Here is a 24,158-nt window from a genome sequence, read left to right on the forward strand (position 1 = left end):
CTACTGCTTTTTACTATGGAGAAAGAAAACTAAAGGACTGCTCGGAATATGCAGTGCTGGGATCAGACTCAGAAGCTTCTGCTTGGAGCTCCAGTGGCACAATCGGTTAGCGCGCGGAACTTATACAGAAGCTTCTGCTTGCAAATTCTATGCTCTACCATTTCATGACATTCCTGGCCCGATTCACTACTACACTTCGATTTAGTCTCAAGTTAGTAGCCACCAAGGTACCACCATAGAACAGATATGAAAACTTGTACCTTTGAAAAAGACTATATCAAGTTTCAAAGTATCAAGAAATGTTATATTAATATGGGTTTATATTTAATTATCATTACTTATGGAAGCCAGGAAATTATATCACTTTCTAAATGCAAATTTTTTGCCATCATTGTTATGGCTGCATGATCCCACAGCCCACAGCTCCCAAAATACATTTATTAATTTATTTATGTATTTACACATTTGTGTATTTATATAGTTATTTACTTATTTATTTATTAGCTACAGTGTTAGAGAAGAGAAGAGCAGAGAGGAGAGACACCGTAGGACTGCTCCACTTCTCACTGAAACTTTCCCTGTGTGGATGATGGGGGTGCTTAAACCCAGCTCTTCATGCATGGCAGTGGACACTGTACTGGGTGAACTATCTCTTGCCCTTCCCCCAATTTTTTTTTAGTTTTATGAATAGCATAAATATATATCCATTAAGGAGCCCTATTACAAATTCAGTCTAGGACCAGCAAAACAGCTCACTTGGATAGTGTGCTGCTTTACCATATGCATGAGCCAAGTTTGAGCCTGTCCCCCATGCCCACTACATTAAAGGAAGTTTCTGTGCTATAGTTTCTTTCTTTCTCTCTCCTCTCTCTCCCTCTCCTTCTCCCTCTCTCTCTTTCTTTCTCTCTCTGCCTCCTCCTTCTCTGCCATCTGTCTTTGTGTAAAAAAAAAATAAGATAGAAAATAAAAAATTCAATGTATCATTAGTATGCTTCGCTTTCATAAATGCAATTAAATCTCTGCTCAAATAGCCATTTTTTCTGTATATAATCTGTATTGCTATTAACAGGAAAGATGACCAGAAAAGGTTACAAGACATTTAACATTTGATTACTCTAAAGTTCAATTGTTTTGACATTTTAACATAAGGTGTATTAGTTGTTTTCTGAACTTTAATTCATCAGTTATCTTTTTGTTAGAAGACAACTAAACAGTTCCACAATGTTTAATAATTAACATCTGTTATGTTCTAGTACCTGTGATCCTGAAACTGAATTTTCTACATATACAAAAATAAATATTCTTTAAAAGTCATAGTATAGACATACAAGCATAAGGAAGTAAATCATTTTACTTACTCTCCTCTCCACAAACACATACTCCATAATTTAAAACCAGATGCTTATGAGAAAGCTGGCTCATCATACTTGCCGCTTCAAAGAAAGACTAAAGAAAACAAAAACATTTCAAAATGCAAAGGAATTACTGTTTGTACCTATAAATATTTATACTTCAGAAAGATGTGCTCCACCATAAGAGAAATGGCTTTCTCCTGTTCTCAACAGGAATAAGGGTAAGACCACGATGTCCTTTAGTCCTTTTAAAAGAAGCTGCAACTGCTTTCAGCATATGATGCTAGAATTCATTCTGAGGGAGCTCCTCTGAGTAAAAGCTTAGAATGTAGAAACTGCAGTAAGAGATGGCAATAGTGGTATAAGCATCATGAATAAGATTAACGATTATAGACCCAAATAGCACCTGAAGAAAGGTACAGACAGAAATAGTAAGACAGTGATATGGGGCTGGAATGAATGAAAATTTCAAACACTAGCTAAAGAATAGTACCTGTGCAAATACCAGGAAAATTTTGTTGAGAAACTGGTATAGTATTAATGTCACCCTAAATCTAATATTTGACAGAATGTCCGATTATGTTTATTCAGATGGTCATAATCACCAACACAGAGGTATTCTGGATTAAAATAATTCTTCAACATGTAGGTTTCTGCCTTTAACATTGTAAGACATTTTAAGTATCATAAATCCATATGATGACATGTTTGGTGATGTCTTGCTATGCTGAGGAATCTGGCAATGACATCTGGGTCTCTAGCAATTTGGGCATATATATTTTAGTTTTAGGATGTTTCTTAATATGGTACTTCTCCAAACCTATTATAAAGTACATGAATTTGTGAAGTAAATTTATGGAGCCCACAAAACTATGGAGAACCAAGTATGAAGACCATTGTTTTAGTATATGCAGAACCACAATACCAGCCATAAATGATTATATGAGGGAGAAGAAGGGGGAGAGGGAGGAATCTATTTGATATAATGGCATAGGAAGTTTGGTGGTGGGAATAGTGAGTTGTATACGTGTGTGTGTGTGTGTGTGTGTGTGTGTGTGTGTGTGTGTGTGTGTGTGTGTGTGTGTAACTGTACTAAAATCTTAGTTGTGAACTAATATTAAATCAATTAAACAATTGTACAGAAAAAAATACAGAAGAAAATGAGAAAAAATAAGTGGTCTAGGAGGTGGCACAGTGGATAAAGCATTTGACTCTCAAGCATGAGGTCCTGAGTTCAATCCCCGGCAGCACATGTACCAACATGATATCTGGCTCTTTCTCTCTCTCCTCCTTTCTCTCTCTCCTCCTGTTTTAAAAAAACAGGAAAAAGAAAATGAGAAAAAATAATACCCATAATACAATGTATTAGTCTGGAAGTTTAAGTAATGATAATAATCTTAAAAGCTTATAATTTTCTGTAGTTCTACCAAAATGCATCCTCAGAAAGATCCTTCCTTCATACATAATTTTTAAAAGTACAATTTGAAAACAAAGTAAAATTTGTACTGGAGTTTGGTGAAATGCACCAAAGCAAAGGACTCTGGAGAAGGAGGGGAGTGGGGAGGAGGGAAAGCACTGGGTCCTGGTGTATAACAGTGGGAGAGGACCTAAGTTAGGACTGAGAGAGTTTTGCAAACACCTGTCACCAGGAGATGATAAGCTTACTGTACTGTAAACCATTAAGTCCCAAATAAAATGATCAAATATAAGTAAAATTTGAAAACCTGTATCCATGACTATGTTGTATGTACATGATCACACACACAGAAATAGCCTAAAGGGGCAGGCAATGGTGTACCAGTTGAGTGCATACGTTACCATGTGCAACTTCCTGGGTTCAAGCCTTTGGTCTCCATGAGATGGGGGGGGGGGGGTTTCATGATCGGTGATCCCTGCCCCACTAGGGAAAGAGAGAGACAGGCTGGGAGTATGGATTGACCTGCCAATGCCCAAGTTCAGCAGAGAAGTAATTACAGAAGCCAGACCTCTCACTTTCTGCACCCAACAATGATCCTGGATCCATACTCCCAGAAGGATAAAGAATAGGGAAGCTGCCAAGGGAAGGGGTTGGATAAGGAGTTGTGCTGGTGGGCACTGTGTGGAAATGTGACCCTCTTATCCTACAGTCTTGTCAATATTTCCATTTTATAAAAAATTTTTTAAAATTAAAAAATATCATAAAGTTCATGAACTGCAAAAAGAACATACAAACCTCTGAGTAGTTTCTATGTGCTTTATCTAGAACTTTTAAAAGAACTTCTGTCTCATGCAGTTGACCATAGTCTCCTATTTCTCTTCTTATACCTTTGAAAATTTTTGTAAAAGTGCCTTGGCCAAGGCTTTCATTCTATTAAAAAAAAAAAAAAGGAAAGAATAAGAATGAATTAAAGCTGAGCAGAATATGCAAACAGAAAATAAATAATTTTAAATAAATTTAAAGTTCCACACGCAAATATTTTTCTTATAAACAAAAGCCAGATTTATGGCAATAAACAATGAATGAATGAAAGCTTAATATAGTCTCTGGCACACAGGAAATGTTACCTAAGTCCTAGATACTGCTACTATTCCTACTATTACTATTTCTCATATATATTTACAGAACAATAATCAAAAGCCTGTACCATGAAGCAAGACTACCTTACTTCAATCTTAGTTTACCTGACAACTCTTTGCTTCCCATTACTCTGAAATGGATTCATGTCTTTACCACTCTGGGTAACTTTACTGTTTCCTTATGCTACTCAGCTTTCAGTTGATCCTGCATCTGCTGAGCTCAACCCAATCAATGCAACCAATACCACCTTGATGCATTTCACTTCAGACAGTATCCAGAGACGCCAGGCCTGGAATGCCAATCCTTCAGCTCCATTACTTGGGTGAGACCTTTCCTAGCTCATAGGACTCCTTAATTCTCACTTCTGGTGGCTCAGTTCCTAACAAAGCCACAGAACCTAGATAGACCAGGGCCATGAGACAGGGCACATGTGCACATGTATCCATAAGTTATGGGAAAATATACACCTTAAAGTAAAAGTGAACAGTAGTCTACAATAACTCAAATAAGGGCAGCAAGCAAATACAAAGACCTAAAAAAGACAAAGTAATCAAATAGTTTCTACTTAGGGACCCAGATACCACCCTCACCTACTTTCTATTTCACTTCCCTCAATCACACTTTACCTTTGTCAGGTAAAGTAAGGACTACAAAAGCTGGATACGGGCAAGAAATTAGCATACTTCTATGATGGCTCTCTTGGTCACTACCAGGCCACCCCATCATCCAGGGTTCTATTCATGGAATCCTGCGATTCTCACATAAATATAATGGGCCTTGACTGCTAACAGATCCCTCTCTCCACCACTGCTGGTCATCTCCACCAGGAACAACATAGTGTACCCCTCTTTGGCCCTCTATAGGACCTTGCCCTCAATGTAAAACAATGGTGGGGACTGCCCCACTCTCCAAAGAGAGACTAGGACGACATACTCTGCCACTCAAGGATGGTTGGTCCCATGAGTGCAGCCTAAAATGTTCCTAGTTATGACCATGGAATGTGAGCTCAGACCTACAGGGATGCAGAGTTTACACAGGCTCCTGTGCTGAATATGGGCCCCAGATCAAATCATGGGGTTTACAGTTAACAATATTCATATACTTTTCCCATATTTGGGAGCTACTCTCTTCTCTGATCCAGATTTCTAGTCTCATTCCCAACTCTGACAACATCTCCCTATGCAATACATTTAGCCCACTTGCATATTAGCTGTCAGGCTCAAGCAAGAATTAATAAAGACATGGGCCTCTTGGAATATACCTAAAATAGACTTTCTAACTTTTCCCAAACTAGAGAACCCAGTTCTCATCTGCTATATTCTTACCTTTAGGTTCCTTATTACTGAACAGTCTTTCTGCTTTCTATCTTAATGCTTTTCAGCCATCAAGAGGGAGATGCTACCATGTGACTCCCCTGGGCAGACAACCTCACCTATGTGTCCTGGAACCCCACCTCCCCAGAGCCCTGCCCCACTAGGGAAAGACAGAAACAGGCTGCAAGTACAGATGGATCTGCCAACACTCATGTCCAGAGGAGAAACAATTACAGACGCCACACCTTCCACCTTCTGCACCCCATAATGACCCTGGGTCCATACTCCCAGAGGGATAAAGAAAAGGAAAGCTTCCAACGGAGGGGGAAGGATGGAGAACTCTGGTGGTAGGAATTGTATGGAATTGTATGTACCCCTCTTATCCAGCGGGTTTGTTATTCATTATTAAATTTTTTTAAAAGATATCAATTGATCTTTATGATACTATCCTTCATGTCCCCAAGCCTTTCATACAGTTTCCATATCTTTCTCCTTATTCTCTACATATGAATAACAGAGAAATCCTCAAATTCACTAATTCTCTCTACATCTGTGAGTAATCTGCTTTTTTTAAACATACTAATTTTATTATTTTAAATATTTATTTGCTTTCATGAGTGAAATAGAAGAGAAAAAGAACAAACCACTGCTCAGCTCTGACAAATGGTGGTTCCCAGGACTGAGCCTGGGACTCAGAGGCTTTAGGCATGAAAGTCTGATGCACTACTTGCTGCACCTTCTCCCAAATCCTCATTTTATTTTAATGATAATTAGTGCATTTAATTTTTACTCCCCATAAATACATGCATTTTTTCTTTTGTTATTTTCCCCATATTATTTCCATTATATTTTAAATATACATATGTATTTTATAATCTATACGAGAAGTCTACATAGACATTTTTAGGTGTCATTTTTATGTTTGTTGGTCTGCTGACTCTTGCTTAACCCTGTATTAGTTCCCTGTAAGTTTTTATATGTTCAATTAGTCACTGAGCTAAAAAATCACTAAGGAAATATCCACTTCAAGAATATATTAGATTCCTCATTTCCCTCTAATCTCTAATGAATAAGCCTCTTTTCTCCCCACAAAGAACACATTAAGCCAGGTGATTTGATATACAGATAAAAACTTTCCACCCCAAATGGAATACATATTTTTTCTCAGGTACACATGGAACATTCTTAGAAGAGATCAGATTTTAATTACAAAGAAATCTTGAGATTTTTTTTTCAGTGCTGGACTCTCATGCATGCACAATTTCACTGTTCCTTGATGACATTTTTCACCCTCTTTACTTGAGATAGAAAGACAGAGAAGGGGGAGAGACACTGTAGCACTGGAGTTTCCCCTGCTTCAATGGCACTCCTATGTGGAGGTGGCTACAATCTGAACCCTACACAGGGCAAGATACTTGTTCAGTGGCCCTTCAATATACTCAGGAAGTGAAACCTTATTAAGTATTTCTTCTTACCATAATGGTATGAAACTGGAAATCAATTATAGTAAGAAAACTGGACGAAAAACTAAATGAATACTAAATAACATGCTACTGAGCATCTAAGTCAATAAAGAAACCAAAAGAGTACAAGGAAAAAAATTTTAAATCTTGAGACAGGTGGAAACGGCAATTCGGCACACCAAAATTTATGGAGTGCAGTCAATGTGGCTCTAAGAAAAGAATTCATAGTAATACAGGTCTACCTCGAGAAATAAGAAAAATGTCCAAAACTAACCACATCATAACTTTACATTCAATGGAACTAGAAGAATCAAGCTCCCAAAGTAAGCAGAAGATTAAGAATAAAGATTAGAGTAAAATAAATAAAATAAAACCTACATGGATAATAGAAAAAAGGAAGAAAAGCAAAAGCTGGTTCTTTAAAAAGTTAAGAAAAATTAATAAACCTCTATCTAGACTCACCAAAAACAAAGGACAAAGGGCAATTTTTTTTTTACAAAATGAAAATGGTAGAATTACAATGGATATCAAAGAAACATAAAGGATCAAAATGAAGTACTATGAACAGCTATATATTGACAAAATTAGAAAAACCTAGAAGACCCCACACCTTAGGACATCTAATCTTTGACAAAGGCACCCCGACAATTAACTGGGGAAAGAGGAGTCTCTATTTAATGGTGTTGGAAAAACTGGGTTGAAACATGCAGAAGAATAAAACTGAACCACTATATTTCACCAAACACAAAAGTAAATTCCAGATGGATCAAGGACTTGGATGTTAGACCAGAAACTATTAAATACTTAAGAGGAAAAGTACTGGCAGAGCACTTTTCCATATAAATCTTAAAGGCATCTTCAATGAAATGAATCCATTTACAACAATGACATACCACTTAACTCCTATGAGAATGTCATACATCAGAAAAAAGTAGCAGCAACAAATTCTGGAGAGGTTGTGGGGACAAAGGAACGTTCCTGCACTGCTGTTGGGAATGTAAATTAATCCAGCCCCTGTAGAGAACTGCCTGTAGAACCCTCAGTAGGCTAGAAGTGGACCTACCCTATGACCCTGCAATTCCTGTCCTGGGGATATAACCTAAGGATCCCAACACACCCATCCAAAAAGAGTTGTATACCTATGTTCATAGCAGCACAATTTGTAATAGCCAAAACCTGGAAGCAACCTAGGTGCCCAACAACAGATGAGTGGCTGAACAAGTTGTGGTATACACAGTGGAATACTATTCAGCTATTAAAAATGGTGAATTCACATTCTTTAACCCATCTTGGATAGAGCTTGAAATCATGTTAAGTGAGATAAGTCAGGAGCAAAAGGATGAGTATGGGATGATCTCACTCACAGACAGAAATTTAAAACAAGATCAGAAGGGAAAACACTAAGGAGAAATTGGACTGGAGTTGGTGTAGTGCACCAAAGGAAAAGACTGGGGGAAGGGAGTGGGAGGGATCAGGTCCTGGACCATGATGGCAGAGGAGGACCCAGTGGGGGGTATATTGTAATGTGAAAATGTTATGCATATATAAACTATTGAATTTCACTGTAAACCATTTATACCCCAATAAAGAAAAGAAAAATCTAGAAAAAACAAATAATTCCCTAGAAGCATACTATCTTCCAAGACAGAATCAGGTACAAACAGAAAATATAAAACCAATTATCAATCTCCACCACACTCCCCCCAAATTATCTAAGACCAAATGAGGAATTCCATCAAATGTTCTATACTTCTCAAACTCTTCCAAAAAGTTGAAGAGAACACTTAAAAGTTCATTTTATGAGGTAAGACTCTATCCTGATATCAAAACTAGAGAAGTGAAAAAAAAGAGAAGGAAGGAATGAGGTGGAATAAAAAGGAAACCATAGGTCAGTATCTCTGATAAACATAAATGCAAAAAAGTTCAAAACACATTAGCAAACCAAATTCAACAACTAATCAAAAAGATAATACACCATGATCAAATAAGATTTACCCCAGAGCTGCTATTTGTACAATCAATTTATTATACATCAGCCAACCAAAGGATAAAAATCGTATAATTGGGGTTGGGGAGACAATTATGCAAAAGACTTTCATGACTGGGGCTCTGAAGTTCCTAGTTCAATCCCTAGTACCACCATAAACCAGAGATGGGCTGTGCTCTGGTCTTTCTCTCTCTTAAAGATAAAGTAAATAGAGAGCCGGGCGGTAGCGCAGAGGGTTAAGTGCAGGTAGCGCAAAGCTCAAGGGCTCAAGGACCTGGGTAAGAATCCCGGTTCGAGCTCCAGCTTCCCACCTGCAGGGGAGTCGCTTCACAGGTGGTGAAGCAGGTCTGCAGGTGTCTGTCTTCTCCTCCTCTCTCTATTTCACTCTGTCCTATCCAACAATGACAACAGCAATAACTACAACAATAAAAAAACAAGGGCAACAAAAGGGAATAAATAAATATTAAAAATAAATAAAAACATAAATAAAATATTTCTAAAACTCCTACTACATCAATAAAGAAAATAATTTGACAAAATTCATTACTCTTTTGTGATAAAAACTTTCATAAGGTGTAGAGGTAGTAGACTGCAATATAACAAAGATTATATAAGTCCACAGCCAACATAACACTCAACAATGAAATGCTGAATGCCTTTTCCAAGATGAGAAACAAGACAAGGATGTGCACAGAGAACATTAATTCAAATTAATTTTTTAAAAAATCTTATAGAGCTAAGTAGAGAAGAATTGTCCAAGATTTGAGACTGAAACGTTGGGCCTATATGACCCTCTTGAAATGAGACGATCTATGTCAATTACAGAGAATTGAGATTATCAGTGCCATACTATTCAGCTCTTTAAAAATGATTATCTTGTGCTTTTTATGACAGCTTGGCTTGAATATGAGATGATTATGCTAAATTAAAAGATAATTATTTTCTTCTCTTCAGAGCTGTATAATTCATGTGTTTTGTGGAAGGTGAACCCATGAGTTTACTTTGCCCTATTCTGAATTTCCCTTATTCAGTGAGATTAATCCCCACCCCTCCCTAACACTATTCTGCATCCAAAACATTAGCACTTACACACTATTCACTTCATTCTTCATTTTTAGCTCCATTAATTTCCCTTACTTTTTCAAGATCTTGAGAGTTAAAGGATTTTTGTAAAAAACAAAACATAAAAAGGTCATATTTTAAAATGAGTATTTTAAAATTTGTAAAAGTAAAAAAAACAGCACCATTCCTTAAAATAATTAGTTTTACTAATTTCTAACATTTTTTTCCATGAAATAAAAAAATATCTAAACTGTGACCCAGGTTCAAGCCCAGCCTCCAAAGCACTGGAGGAAACTGCAGTATTATGGTATCTTTCCCACTCTCCCTTAGTCTTCTGTCTGGATTTTTCCCTCTCTCCCTCTGTCTCTCTGTTTCAGTCATACTGAAAAAGTCATACTAGAGTGGTGAAGCCCTAGTGACAACAATCACAAAAAAGACACAAACCATAGTAACATTTTAATAACACAGATTATAAAAAAAAAAAAATCCAAATGTCACAGAAATATATGACACAGGGTGGTTTATTAAGAAAGAAAAATTTTAAAGCAGAAAAAAGACAATAATAAAAAAAACTAATGACTTACAAATATCAAATCTTCATTTCTGATTTTATGAAATACCATTTGGTTCACATTATTATGCCTCTGTAATGTTGGTGAAGTTGGTACATCAGAAACACCATTGGTTCTGAAGACTAGAAGGTTGGATTTATCTTTAAAAAATATATTAAAACAATACATTAAGGACATAAGTTGCTCCACAGGGGGGACAAAAGGTTCTGTATATAGAAAATGCTTAACAACCTATCAGTATTCATTTGGTTTCCATAGAAATTTATTATAAAAGTTTATTCACTGAAATTTGATGTATTCTACCCATTTTGTTCATATGATCAAAAGTATAATCACTCTGAATTACGTCTCAAATGTTTTATTTTGAAGCCTGCTCATTTTTAAAACACAAAAATTGCAATTCTAAAAGGTATTAAAGTTTTCACTTGCAAACAACACATGAAAATTCTATAGTGCAGCTTTCAAGTTAATATATAAAGTGAATGATCTATGCTAGGAATAATAACTGTTATTATTATTACTATTATTGCCATTTGAGAGTGATAGCACTTCAAGTTATTTTTCACAACCCAAACCAAACTGAACAATTATTTTTTATTATCTTTATTTATTTATTGGATAGAGACAGCCAGAAATAGAGGGAAGAGAGTGGTAGGGAAAGAGACAGAGAGACACCGTTAGCCCTGCTTCACCACTCATGAAGCTTTCCCCCTGCAGGTGGGGACTGGGGGATTGAACCCAGATCCTTGTGCATTGTAGCATGTGAGTTCAACCAGGTACACCACCACCCGGCTGAGAAACTTAATAATTATATGTGAGGGTGCTTGTAGAACAGAGTGAGACAAAGTTAATTAATTGGTCTTGGGGACCGTATCTTTCACATTTCCTTTGAAATCAAGATACCAAAGATATCTTTCAGCATATACATAATAGTAGGCAAGTATTTTAAAAATCACTAGAAAGTTATTTTACCTTTTGGCTTTGGAGGGCAGCATTTAGTAAACTGGAAAATTATACTGTCTGAGCGGACAGTTTCCATCTGGTAGCAATTTAAAAGATCTTTAAGATTACTGAAGTTCTTCTTAGTTCCACTGAGGTTGTATTCTCCTTTCTCATTTTTGGTTATCAAGCAGTGCTTATACTCAATGACACTTTCTCTCTATGTGAGTTTAATTATAAAGAGAAAAAGGAAAAAAATCACTATAGATGTTATAATGATCATTCTGAGAAAAAGCATATTATGAAAAACAGCCTATAAAATATTTAGGTATTTGAAACATGAATTATAATATAGTATTGAAATAGAGTGATTCTCTAAAAATACATTTAATTATAATTACATAGCTCATCGAAGTAGCTTAAAATTTTATTAACAAAAAAGTTTACTTTATTAAAGAACAAGAAAGCAATGATAATTAACAGTTATAATACCTACCTTAATAGCCTTCCATCACTTATAAGAATAAAACTAATTAGATTTGTGTCTATCTATGTTCATAGCAGCACTATTCGTAACAGCCAAACCTGGAAGCAACCCAGGTGTCCAACAACAGATAAGTGGCTGAGTGTAAGTTGTGGTCTATATACACAATGGAATAGTATTCAACTATTAAAAATGGTGAATTCACATTCTTTACCCCATCTTGGCTGGACCTTGAAGGAATTATGTTAATCGAGATAAGTCAGAAACAGAAAGATGAATATGGGATGATCTCACTCATAGAAGTCGAAAAACAAGATCAGAAGAAAAAAATTCTTAAGCAGAACTTGGACTGGAGTTGGTGTACTGCATCAAAGTAAAAGACTCTGGGATGGGTGGGGGGGAGGTTTCAGGTCCTGGAACATGATGGCAGAGGAGGACCCAGTGGTGGGGTGTACTGTTATGTGGAACAATGAGAAATGTTATGCAAGTACAAACTAATGTATTTTACTGTCAACTGTAAACCATTAATCCCCCAATAAAGAAATTTTTTTAAATAATAGATAAGTAAAATGAATTAAATTAATTTAGCATATTAGGCCTTTGATCAACTAGCTGACTTGAGCCTACAACTACAATCTCAACTGCTGCCACTCTCAACATAAAATCTACATCCTAATTAAGTAAAAAATAGTTTTGAGGGACCGGGTGGTGGTGCACCTGGTTGAGCACACATCTTACAGTGAGCAAGGACCCAGGTTTGCGTCCCTGGTCCCCACCTGCGGGGGGAAAACTTCATAAGTGATGAAGCAGGGCTACAGGTGTCTCTGTCTCTATCCCTATCACCCCTTCCTCTCAATTCCTGGCTGTGTCTATCCAATAAAGAAAGATTTTTTAAACAATAATAATAATTTTAAGCAAATGTTACATTGTTTCAGGACTTGGTAAGTTTTACAAGCTATGTACCTATCAATGGATAGAATTTTCCTTCTGATACAATTCAAGAATTAGTATTAAATTTTCCCATATAGTCATAATAGGTATACAGAGGATTTGCCATAGTAAGTACATTTTTCAGTTAGTTAACAAGATAAGTCAGCCTCCATCCACTGAACTAACACTTCATGTCTCTTCAGAAACACTACTTGGGGCCAGGTGGTGATGCACCAGGTTAAGCGCACACATTGGAGTATGCAAGGATCCGGGTTCAAGCCCCTTGTCCCCACCTTCAGGGAGAAAGCTTCACAATTGGTAATGGTGAAGCAAGGCTGCAGGTGTCTCTCTCTCTTTCTCCTTCTCTATCTCCCCCTTCCCTCTCAATTTCTGGCTGTCTATCATATAAATAAAGATAATAATAAAAAAAATTCTTTCTGAGCAGTAGACTGCTTAAAATTTCTATTCCAGTTGCAAATGCTACCATGATGCCAACCTGACTTCCCAGGGCAGACAATCTCACCAATGTGTCCTGGAACCCCACCTACCCCACTAGGGAAATACAGAAATGGGCTGGGAGTATGGACTGACCTGTCAACACCCATGTCCAGTGGAGATGCAATTACAGAAGCCAGACCTTCCACCTTCTGCACCCCATAATGATCCTGGGACCATACTCCCAGAGGGATAAAGAATAGGAAAGCTTCCAGTGGAGGGGAGGGGATACAGAACTCTAGTGGTGGGAACTGTATGGCATTGTACCCCTCTTATCCCACAATTTTGTCGATCATTATTAAATCAATAAAATAAAATTCTTAAAAGACTTCTATTCCTTAAAACTGTCTTCCTTAAAACTTAGTGCAATTACCACTTTTTCTGTGAGATCTTCCCTTAACAGCTTTCATCCCACTCAACAAAAGTGATTATAAAAGGAGCTTTTTTAAAATATTTATTTATTTCCTTTTTGTTGCCTTTGTTTTTCTTGTTGTTGTAGTTACTATTGTTGATGTCGTCGTCATTGGACAGGACAGAGAGAAATGGAGAGAGATGGGGAAGACAGAGAGGGGGAGAGAAAGACACCTACAGACTTGCTTCACCGCCTGTTAAGTGACTCCTCTGCAGGTGGGGAGCAGGGGCTCGAACCAGGATCCTTATGCCAGTCCTTGCACTTTGCGCCACGTGCACTTAACCCAACAAAAGTGATTACGTCACTACTGTAATTGCATCATTACCTCTATTATAGTGTTTTCCATATTTTTCAGTGTTTGTCTTACATGCTTTACTGTAATCTTGTTCATGTCTTATCTGATTCATATAATTATATTCATTCTAATTAGAATACATATATGTGTGTATATATATATATATATATATATATATATATATATATATCTGACTACTTCAAGTTCGATCTCAAGACCTTACTAACTCCAAAGAACTTTATTAATAACTGCAACCCTTGCAGTTATTGTTTATATTTACCTACACTAATTAAGAATGCCCAATTTATGGATTTGTGGTTATTTTTTAGGCGGAGTAATACTTTTTTCTTTTTTAATCAGAGCACTGCTCAGCTCTGGCTTATGGTGGTAGGGGGAACCTAAGGCTTAAGAGCCTCAGGCATGAGAGTTTGTTTGCATAACCATTATGCTATCTATCCCCATCCAATTCTTTCTTATTTTTGCATCACCAAAATGTACATATTTGAAGGCAGTGCTACATCATGCACTGTAAAATACTTAGGTTAAACAAGTCAAATTAGGTTAAACAAGTAAAGAAAACAAAAAAACACAGATTTTTTTTAGATGATAATTTAATGTAACACTGCCATACATTTTAACAAGATTCTGTGAAATTTAGATCACCAATATTTCATCGTGCTGAAGTTATGGGAGTAACTTAACCTACTGTATATATAAGCAATCCATGCTTTATGTGTTAAATAAGATGTTGCCTTTTATAAAAATCAAAATAACTGATTACTTTCTATATTTCAAAAAATTTTTGGCAGTTGCTATAAAGCTGCTCAAAAAGTACACAATGGTCAAACCACTGTGGAAAGCAATTTGGAGACTTATTAGAACACTATGAATGGACCTACCCTATAACCCAGTAATTCCTCTCCTGGGAACTTACCCAAAGAAGACAGAAGTATCTATTAGAAGAGATCTGGGGCAGGGGAGACAGCATAATGGTTATGCAAACAGACTCTCATGCCTGAGACTTCTAAGTCCCAGGTTCAGTCCCCTGCACCACCATAAGCCAGAGCTGAGCAATGCTCTGGTGTTTCTCTGTGTGTGTCTCTCTCTACATCTCTCTCAAAAGTAAAATTAATTTAAAAAAAAAATTTTTTTAAAAGAAGATATCTGTGTATGCCTATGTTCATAGCAGCACAGTTTGCAATCGCAAGAACCTGGAAGCAACCCAGATGTCCAACATCAGACGAGAGGTCAAAAAAATTGTGGTACATATATACAGGATGGAATAATAAGTAGCTGTTTTAAAATGATGAGGTTGTCACATCCTTTGCATCCTCTTGAATGAAACTTGAGGACATCATATTGACTGAGACAAACCAAAAAGAGAAGGAAGAATACCAAATGACCTCACTTAAAAGTGGGACTTAATAAGGAGGGAGAGCACAGGAAGAGAGAGCACAAAGTGAAATATGAACTGAATATGGTATACTGCACCAAAACAAAGGATTCTGGGGAGGGAGGGAGAGGGTAAACAGAAAGAAAATTTGGGAGGCCTATTATATAATAAAATTGTATGCATATGTGAATGATTATGTTGTGCAGCATTAGTTAACCCCTCAATAAAAAAAAAATTACGCAGTGGAGCTGCATTATAAGCCATTTGAAATACCTTTGAATGATAAACCTTACATGAGACCCCGAATTATCTACTAACAGTGAGGTGTCAATATGGTTTTATGTTTAAAACAAACATGGGAGATATTCATTATTAATACTGAAAAATCACTAGTTAAAAGTGCCATAGTTTACTTCTGTTATTACCCTTTTTCTTTCCCTTGAATTCTGTAACCAATCTTCATAAAAAGAAAATTTGCTTCTGTTTTATTTTGTTCTCCATATTTTGGTAAAGATTTCCATCTTTATAAAAAAAAAGACTTGATGAAATCAAACTCTTCAAAACATTCAAATATAAAAAAAACTATATGGCTAATAAAAATACATAATAAAATCATTTTTGCTTTTATGTAAATTCTAATAAGGTTTTTTGATTCATGAAGAATCTCTGAGGAAGTTATTATGATCATATCCAAACCTGAAATTCTCAGTACTAGAAAGGAAATATGATAGAGAAGTATAAAGAGAAAGTTGTGTAAAGAAAGATGTTATCACAGTTAATATTACATACTAACCTCAACTGCAAAAGTCAGAAAATATTTGTTAAAGTCCTTAGGGCTACATCGAAGCACATATAGTCCCGTCTGATTACCTGCTTTCTTTAGTTTACTAATAGCAAAATCCACTCTGAAATGTAGAAAATAAGTTATTTAAATGATAGCATAGAAAGCACCAAACATAACCAAAATTTCATCTAAAAAAAATCAAAAGTCAAATCTAAGACTCTCAGGAGTTTTCAGAAGTCTCCTTTCTGTTATATGTTTACCAGTAATCTCACAAAAAAAATAACATACTAAGCTATTTTTCAACAAGTTCAAATTAATTCAATTTTATTGCTTTAAAAATGTGTTATATAATAAAATAACAAAGAAATTCACTTTAATTTTTTCTTTCTGATTACAAACTTACTATTTCAAAAAAAATCAGGTAATTATGCAGCTTATTGTGTTTCTTTTACTATTATAATAACAATAACCTAAAGTTTTATGTGCATTATTTTAATATGAGTATTATAAGAAAGTCCAGTAAAAGTAACAAAGGCTTATTTTTAAATTTTGCTATATGGTTGGCAGAAGCTATGTATTTTGAAAAAAGTTCAAAAGAAATCCACATAAAAGCAGAAATCATCTTGGCCTCTTGTCACTATAATTCTTTTACAAATGCCAGTGCCCAGAAAATACTAGCTACTTAATAAATGTTCTATAAATGCTTGAATGAATAAATGAATGAGAGAGTGAGTGAGTGAGTGAGTGGCAAAACTTTCTGGAAGGAGACAGTGAACACTGCATATTATGGAATGCTGCAAATGATGGGGCATTCAGTTATATTGCTTCTCTATGAGAACCAGAATATGTTCACTCAAATACATAATTAAAGATTAAATTAAATGCATAATTAAATACATAATTAAAGATTAAATTAAATACATAATTAAAGCAAGAAGCAATGTTCAAAAGCTCAGATTATTTCTTCTGCTCAGGTTACTCGGTCCTCTTGCCAAATATAAATTCCTGGCCAATAGATACTTAGAACTTTAGCTCAGTAGATGTTATATATAGTAAGAGTTTTACCCAGAGAAGTCCTGATATCTTAAAAAAATTATTTGCATCAAAGCTACTTCAGAGTATTTAAAAATTAATGAAACATAAATTGAAATACATATATATTATACACAAGAATTACGTAAAGGGCTGGAAAAAAATAGCTCAACCTAAGTGTACATGACCTGCATTCCTGAGGTTATAGGTTCAATACCCTACACCATCATATGCCAAAACTCAGCATGTCAGACCTGAGTGGTGCTCTAGTCTTGGTCTCTCATAAAATTAATTTTTTAAAAAAGGAATTAATCATGCCTATGCAACTAAATATCAAAGTTATTCAAGTTAGAAATGATTACAGATAGCAAGTTTTATCTTAATAAATCCACCATGTGGGCAGGGGTAGATAGCAAAGAGACTATAGCATTCGAGGCTCCAAAGTCCCCCACCCCAACCACTGTAAGCCAGAGCTGATCAGTGCTCTGGTAAAAATAAATAAATAAATAATAAAGTTGAATCAAACATATAATCTGAATTTAAGTAGGTTTTCAATTTTTTTAATATTTCATTAAAATTGAGATAAAATATTTTTATTAAATTCTGTGCACGTCAATCTGTTGTACACAGTTTTCTCTGTAAATGTCTCTAAAAAAAAAAAAAAAAAGTGCTTTCAAAGTCTGCATTACTCACGAAATAGGTCCATGACAGTTGCTTTGTATATTTTCAAGCACCCTTGGAGGTGCTACTTCTTTACAGAGGTAATGATGTGCATCTGCCGTTAATCTATAGTATCCATCAATTAATGACACAAAAGACAACGCTTCTCTTAATGAGCTAAGTTCAATTTCCTAAGTATAAAAAATAATTAAGTGTAATTTCAAATTTTGACTTCATGCCACATACTGAAAATTCTGTGAACTTAATTTTTTTCTACATTGTTCACCTCAAATATTTAATCTGAAAAGTAAGTTATTTGATCTGATATATAAAACCCTCTCAAAAACATATCATGCTTTTCTAGTTACAATTCACCCTAATCTACCAGTTTTTGTATTTTCTAATAATATGTTCACAAATGCGTCAGGAATCTCAATCAGAAAGCTATCAATCTAAAAGATGATACTAAATAAAGTAATGAGCACTTGTTTTATGTACCACAGATGCACTGGTGAAATTACAGTACTTGTGCTACATAATAAATTTGCATAGAATGCATTATAATCATATGTAGGTATGTATCTTAATACACAGAGCAGATGTACCATGTTCTTGAAAAGGAAAACTGAGCCATCATAAAAATCTTTTTTGCATACTTGGGAGCTCAAAAGAAAACTAGTAGGCTACTTCAACAGGAAGGTCATTCATTAGAGTATTATACAGAAATCATTAGCTTTCACATCAGTAAAAAATTATTTTAAACATATTGAAAGAAAATCCATTTTATAATAACAAAATCAAAGTAATGTACAACCAAAAAATGTGCAAAATCATTTTTAGAAAAACTTCAAAATACTCTTGTAAATGCATAAATTTAGAAGTATTAAAGTTCATAATATAAACAGTAAATTATGTCCTAAGTAACTATGTAATAAAATTTTTGTTGAAAATACTTCAAAGTAATATATTTTTACTAAACTTATGCATGTCACTGATGTATAAAATATTCTTTGTAAACAATACATTAATTTTCTTTTACAGTAGTGATTTTTTTATTTTCTCTTTTGTTGCCCTTGTTTGTTTTTTTAATTGTTGTTGTAGTTATTATTGTTGTTGCTACTGATGTCATTGTTGGATAGGACAGAGAGAAATGGAGAGAGGAGGGGAAGACAGAGAGGGGGAGAGAAAAATAGAAACCTGCAGACTTGCTTCACCACCTGTGGTGGGGAGCCAGGGACTCAAACCGGGATCCTTACACCGGTCCTTGCACTTCGTGCAATACATTAATTTTCTTAAAAATTTACTTTTAAAGTCTGTATTGGACCATGACAGTTGTAAGATGCAACTTTTTAATACACATAGCAGATGTACCATGTTCTTAAAAAGGAAAACTGAGCCATCATAAAAATGTGAGTCCTCCATATGTTAATTTTTGATTCAGACAACAGAGTTTCTGCTATAGGAGAAATAAGGTAATTAATGATAAGAAAGAGATGTCCATAGATTACATTTGTGTAAAGTTTCCAACTCTACCAGGAAAGATCAGACAGTAGGAGCCAGGGATCACGAAGAAACTATTCCAGTAAAGAAATAGAAATGATAGGCCAGTAGCACACCCTGTTGAACACACAGGTTACAAGCACAAGGACCCACGTTCAAGCCCCCACTCCACACCTGCAGTGAAGCAGGTCTACAGGTGTCTTTCTCTCTCTCCCTCTCAATTTCTCTCTGTCCTATCAAATAAAAATAGAACGGAAAAAAATGGCTGTCAGAAGCAGTGAATTCATAGTGCTGGCACTGAGCCCCAGCAATGACCCACGTGGTAATAAAAAAATTAGAAAAAAAAATAAAAAAAGAAAAGAAACAGAAGCGATATAAAACGAGGCGGAGGGGCGGGTGATGGCTCAGTTGGTTGAGTGCATATATTGCAATCCGCAAGGACGCAGGTTGGAGCCCCAAGTCCCCACCTGCAGGTGGAAAGCTTCACGAGTCGTGAAGCAGCGCTGCAGGTGTGTCTCTCTGTCTCTCTCCCTATCTCCTCCTTCCCTCTTGATTTCTGACTATATCGAATAAACAAAGTTAAAAATAGTAAAAAATAATAAAATTATTTTTAAAACCTGAGCAGGTATGACTAGTGAGATACTATATGAGAAATAAGCAACTTCACAAAAGTTCTTGCAATAAATAAGAGACATAAAAAGCACAAATGTATACAAAGAAAAAAGTTTTAGGAATAATCAATCAACTCCCAGAAAAAAAATTTACAAAAATGGAAATGTAATCATGATTTACTACTACATGACTCAGCATGAACCATATTTAGCCATAATTAGAACAAAGAATATAATTTTGAGCCAAGCAATAATATGGAGAGAAGTATATAAAATATGAACTATATAAGTATGGTATGTAGCTAACACAGAAAGGACATAAAAACATAAAAGATAATATTTAAAAAATTCATGTGGGAGAATGTCAAGCCTCCACAGCAAAGCCACTATATATAATGAAATATATTAATATATAAGAAATTATGGGGGGGCTATGTGGAAACACAATATTAGTAGTGATATAGAACATTAAATCTAATCAAAAACTTACTAAGCTAATGTCTATGTTCAGAATCACATTTAAAACTATAATAAGAAAGAAGCAGGCTGGGAGTATGGATTGACCTGTCAACGCCCATGTTCAGCAGGGAAGTAATTACAGAAGCCAGACCTTCCACCTTCCGCATCCCACAATGACCCTGGGTCCATACCCTGGGTCCCTGAGGGTTAAAGAATAGGAAAGCTACCAGGAGAGAAGATAGGATTTGGAGTTCTGGTGGTGGAAATTGTGTTGTACCCCTCTTATCCTATGGTTTTTGTCAGTGTTTCCATTTTATAAATAAACATTTTTTAAAAAACTATAATAAAAGAATCCTACAAGATAACATCTATATTACAATTTGGAAATATTTATTTTGGGAAACTTTAAAACAATCATTTTCAGTTATAAAGTAAACTTACCAGATTTTTGCCATCTTGCTTATGAATAGTTACAATTCTGCTTTCATTTGACCCTTCTTGACTTGCTTGTTTAATACTAACATCAATGATATCAGGAAAATCACAATATAGCTGTAAATCCTGTAATTAAAGAGTATTTGAAATGAAAAATAGGTAGACTTTATAGAGCCCGCTGAAAACAAGACTTATGAGTTAAGATTCATTCCAAATTCTTTGAAAACAAAAAGTATCCATAATACATAAGTATTAAATAGGACTCCTTCCAAAGACAATCTAGCCCAGTTTTAAATCACACTGGTTTTGACTTAAAGGTGTAAGCACTAAAGGTACCAGGAATCTAAGCTTTTCATCTGATCAACATCAGTAGCCACTGCCAGAAAGTTTTAAGGTTAACAACAGTGAATAAAATAAATAATAACAGTTTAAGGGCAATATAAATATGAACAAATTTAAAATTTGTAGTGTAAAGCTAAAAATTACATTTTAATAGGTATTTATCATAGAATCAATTAAAATTAATCTTTTCTAGTCAGTTGAATGTTATGACTGTGCCTCCTGTTCTCAATGACAGTAAAAAAGAGAAAACTACTTTAATCACTTTTAAAATTCAAGATTTTTCTGAAACTACAAGAAGATCATTAGTAATTATCATAAAAGTAAGTAAAAGATACTTAAAAACAATAAAAATGAACTATAGATATGACCCTTATGGCTTCTAACTGTTAAAATTTCCACTTCTGCCAATGGGAGAAAAGAATTGTGAGATCATGTTCCAAATGACTAAATTACTTCGTTTCTATTGCCATTCTACTTAAAATAACAAAGAGCGAAAACATATCATTAATGATTACCTGTTCTGTCAGTGTCTCACTTTCTTTATGTTTCCCTCTTGACCACTGAATTCCACCGTTTCCAGTTATTATAATGGTTGCAAAAATCTCCTCACCTGAAGGACCTCTTCCAGGTTCTTTTACTTCAAATTGCTCTGTGTAGAAGGCAGACTGAAGAGCTTCCAGATTTATTACATACTTAAGTTTCAAGTTTCTGGCAGTGGCTTTGCATTGACCGAACTGCCGAATAAATCTGCGAAATCTGTACCTTATTCGTTTCCTTGTTAAAATATGATAATCCTGGATCTTTGCTCGGACACATTTTGGTAGAAATGTCTTGTAGCTACAGAAAAAAAAAGCATACCCAGAAAAAGTTAATAACTGATAACTGAATATAAATCTATAGGGAAGGGATACTAAAAGGGAAATTACTACCTCTCCCTGATAGAAAACCTTCCAACCATCAAGTGGAAAATAGCGACATAATGACTACCCATGAAAAATTAAACCCAAAGGTTTTGTTTGATGGTGTGACAAATTCTCTCTGAATTACTACAAATGTTTAGGCAATGTTCATTTTCCTCCCATAATGACATAAAGTCATAGTCTAATAATGTGGTTTCTAAAAGAATTTTTTTTTCTAATGATCACATTTTAAGAGCACCGAGTTGCAAATATTTCCCATTTTGCTGTACACCATAATCTATCTCAATCTTAGAAATTGCTACATGTTCTTATGTCATACTATTGTTCATTATACAAACATGCATCTTTCAAATACACTATTTTCTAATGTCATCTTCAATAACTTTTAATAATTCCTTTGCAGTCAAACTAATTTCAGTAGGAAGTGTTTGATACTTCTGCAATTTCATCTATATGAAACATATATTTTTTTAAGATGTATTTATTTATTTAAACCAGAACACTGTTCAGCTCTAGCTTATAGAGGTGCAAGGGATTGAATCTTGGACTTTGAAGCCTCAGGCATGAGAGTCTCTTTTGCATAACCATTATGCTATCTACCCCCGCCAAAAAAAAAAAAAATATATATATATATATATATATATATATATATATATATCTTACTGAATGTAAGTATTGGGCAGGGGTACATGGCAAAATGGTTATTCAAAGAGACTCTCATGCCTGGGGTTCTAAAGTCCCAGGATTACCCCAGTACCACTATAAACCAGACCTGAGCAGGGCTCTGGTAGAAAAAAGAAAAAAGAAGGCAAGTATCTGAATTTCCTCCTTCTCAAATATCTGACAACTACTTAGCAGCTCTCTAAAACTAGAAATGCAACAAAAGAACACTCATTCACATCAAACTACAGCTGAGATTTCAAAAGAAACTAAACTACCAGAAGTGGGTGCATGCAACTGTAGTCACTGGGCAGAAAAGTGGAGCAAGGGAAATCCCAGTACAGAAGAGAGCATGCTTCCCAGCTGTGGGGGTCATCTTGGTGAACACACAGTGGAGCGCAGAACCATGGCAGAGCTGAGCAGCGCTCTGGTGTCTTAACCCCTGGGCTCAGGGAAATCAGGTTCCGGATTGCTCAAAAAGACTCACTGGTGTGGTAGAGAATTAACTCATCTGAGAGCAAGTGGTTAAAGCATGCGGTCTGTCCCTACCCCAAAGAAGATCTGTAAGAAATACTGCCTGGGCAGTGGCTGGGAAAGTGAGCTGTGCTCCTTCAAGTATGCAGGGGAGGAAAGCAGCTTCTTTTTTTTTAATTTATTTATTTTTATTTAAGAAAGGATTAATTAACAAAACCATAGGGTGGGAGGGGTACAATTCCACACAATTCCCACCACCCAATCTCCATATCCCACCCCCTCCCCTGATAGCTTTCCCATTCTCTATCCCTCTGGGAGCATGGACCCAGGGTCATTGAGGGTTGCAGAAGGTAGAAGGTCTGGCTTCTGTAATTGCTTCCCCGCTGAACATGGGCGTTGACTAGTCAGTCCATACTCCCAGTCTGCCTCTCTCTTTCCCTAGTAGGGTGTGTCTCTGGGGAAGCGGAGCTTTGTTTGGCTTCGTATGTTAACTCTCTTTTCAGTCACCAGGTTCCAGATGTCATTAGGAAAGCAGCTTCTATACAATTAGCCTACAGAAGTCTGGGTGCAGACCTCACACCCCTCAGGCATCAATACTGCCAAAGTGTCTCACTGTAATAGCTACCATAGACAAACAGAAAGCCACAGCACCACCTGCTGGCTCAATAACAGCAGCTATGTTAAATGTGCAAAGGGAAATTTCTCTTTCTACCCACGCCCCAGCTCTCCTCCTATCTTTCTCCCCCTCCCCTCTGGACTTCTCTGTATCTATCCAAAAAACATTAAGTACCAATAATCTTACTGAATCTGGAATATAATTCACCTAAACACCGTAAGACTATTTATTTTATTATTGTTGTTGCTGCTGCTGCAGCAGCTGCTATTGTTATTTTGGTGGCTGACAGGACTTCACTGCTCCAGGTCAACTTTTTCAGACAGAGAGGCCGAAAGGCATCACAGCACTGAAGCTTCCCGCGTGGTGGGGGCTAGACTCAGATCATGGCAAAACAGGCACCTCCCAGGTGAG

The 24,158-nt window shown here is 35.7% G+C and overlaps 2 protein-coding genes across 6 annotated transcripts in view; one reads left to right on the top strand and one right to left on the bottom strand.

Annotated features, from left to right (window-relative positions):
• The window catches only part of LOC132540855 (prorelaxin H2-like), a 256,765-nt gene that overhangs the window by 94,156 nt on the left and 138,451 nt on the right, over nt 1-24,158 (top strand). The window lies entirely within an intron of this gene.
• Nucleotides 1-24,158, bottom strand: part of JAK2 (Janus kinase 2) — an 85,879-nt gene that overhangs the window by 27,103 nt on the left and 34,618 nt on the right. For all 5 annotated transcript variants that reach the window (XM_060199315.1, XM_060199313.1, XM_060199314.1 and 2 more), the window contains 8 exons: nt 21,593-21,914; nt 20,742-20,861; nt 17,764-17,921; nt 16,048-16,159; nt 11,279-11,465; nt 10,319-10,446; nt 3,565-3,699; nt 1,359-1,446 (listed from right to left, as the gene is read on the bottom strand). In XM_060199315.1, the coding sequence (XP_060055298.1) occupies nt 1,359-1,446; nt 3,565-3,699; nt 10,319-10,446; nt 11,279-11,465; nt 16,048-16,159; nt 17,764-17,921; nt 20,742-20,861; nt 21,593-21,914 (1,250 nt within the window). The remainder of the gene's footprint in view (nt 1-1,358; nt 1,447-3,564; nt 3,700-10,318; nt 10,447-11,278; nt 11,466-16,047; nt 16,160-17,763; nt 17,922-20,741; nt 20,862-21,592; nt 21,915-24,158) is intronic.

The sequence above is a fragment of the Erinaceus europaeus genome, chromosome 10, assembly GCF_950295315.1.
Source record: "Erinaceus europaeus chromosome 10, mEriEur2.1, whole genome shotgun sequence".
Classification (NCBI taxonomy): domain Eukaryota; kingdom Metazoa; phylum Chordata; class Mammalia; order Eulipotyphla; family Erinaceidae; genus Erinaceus; species Erinaceus europaeus.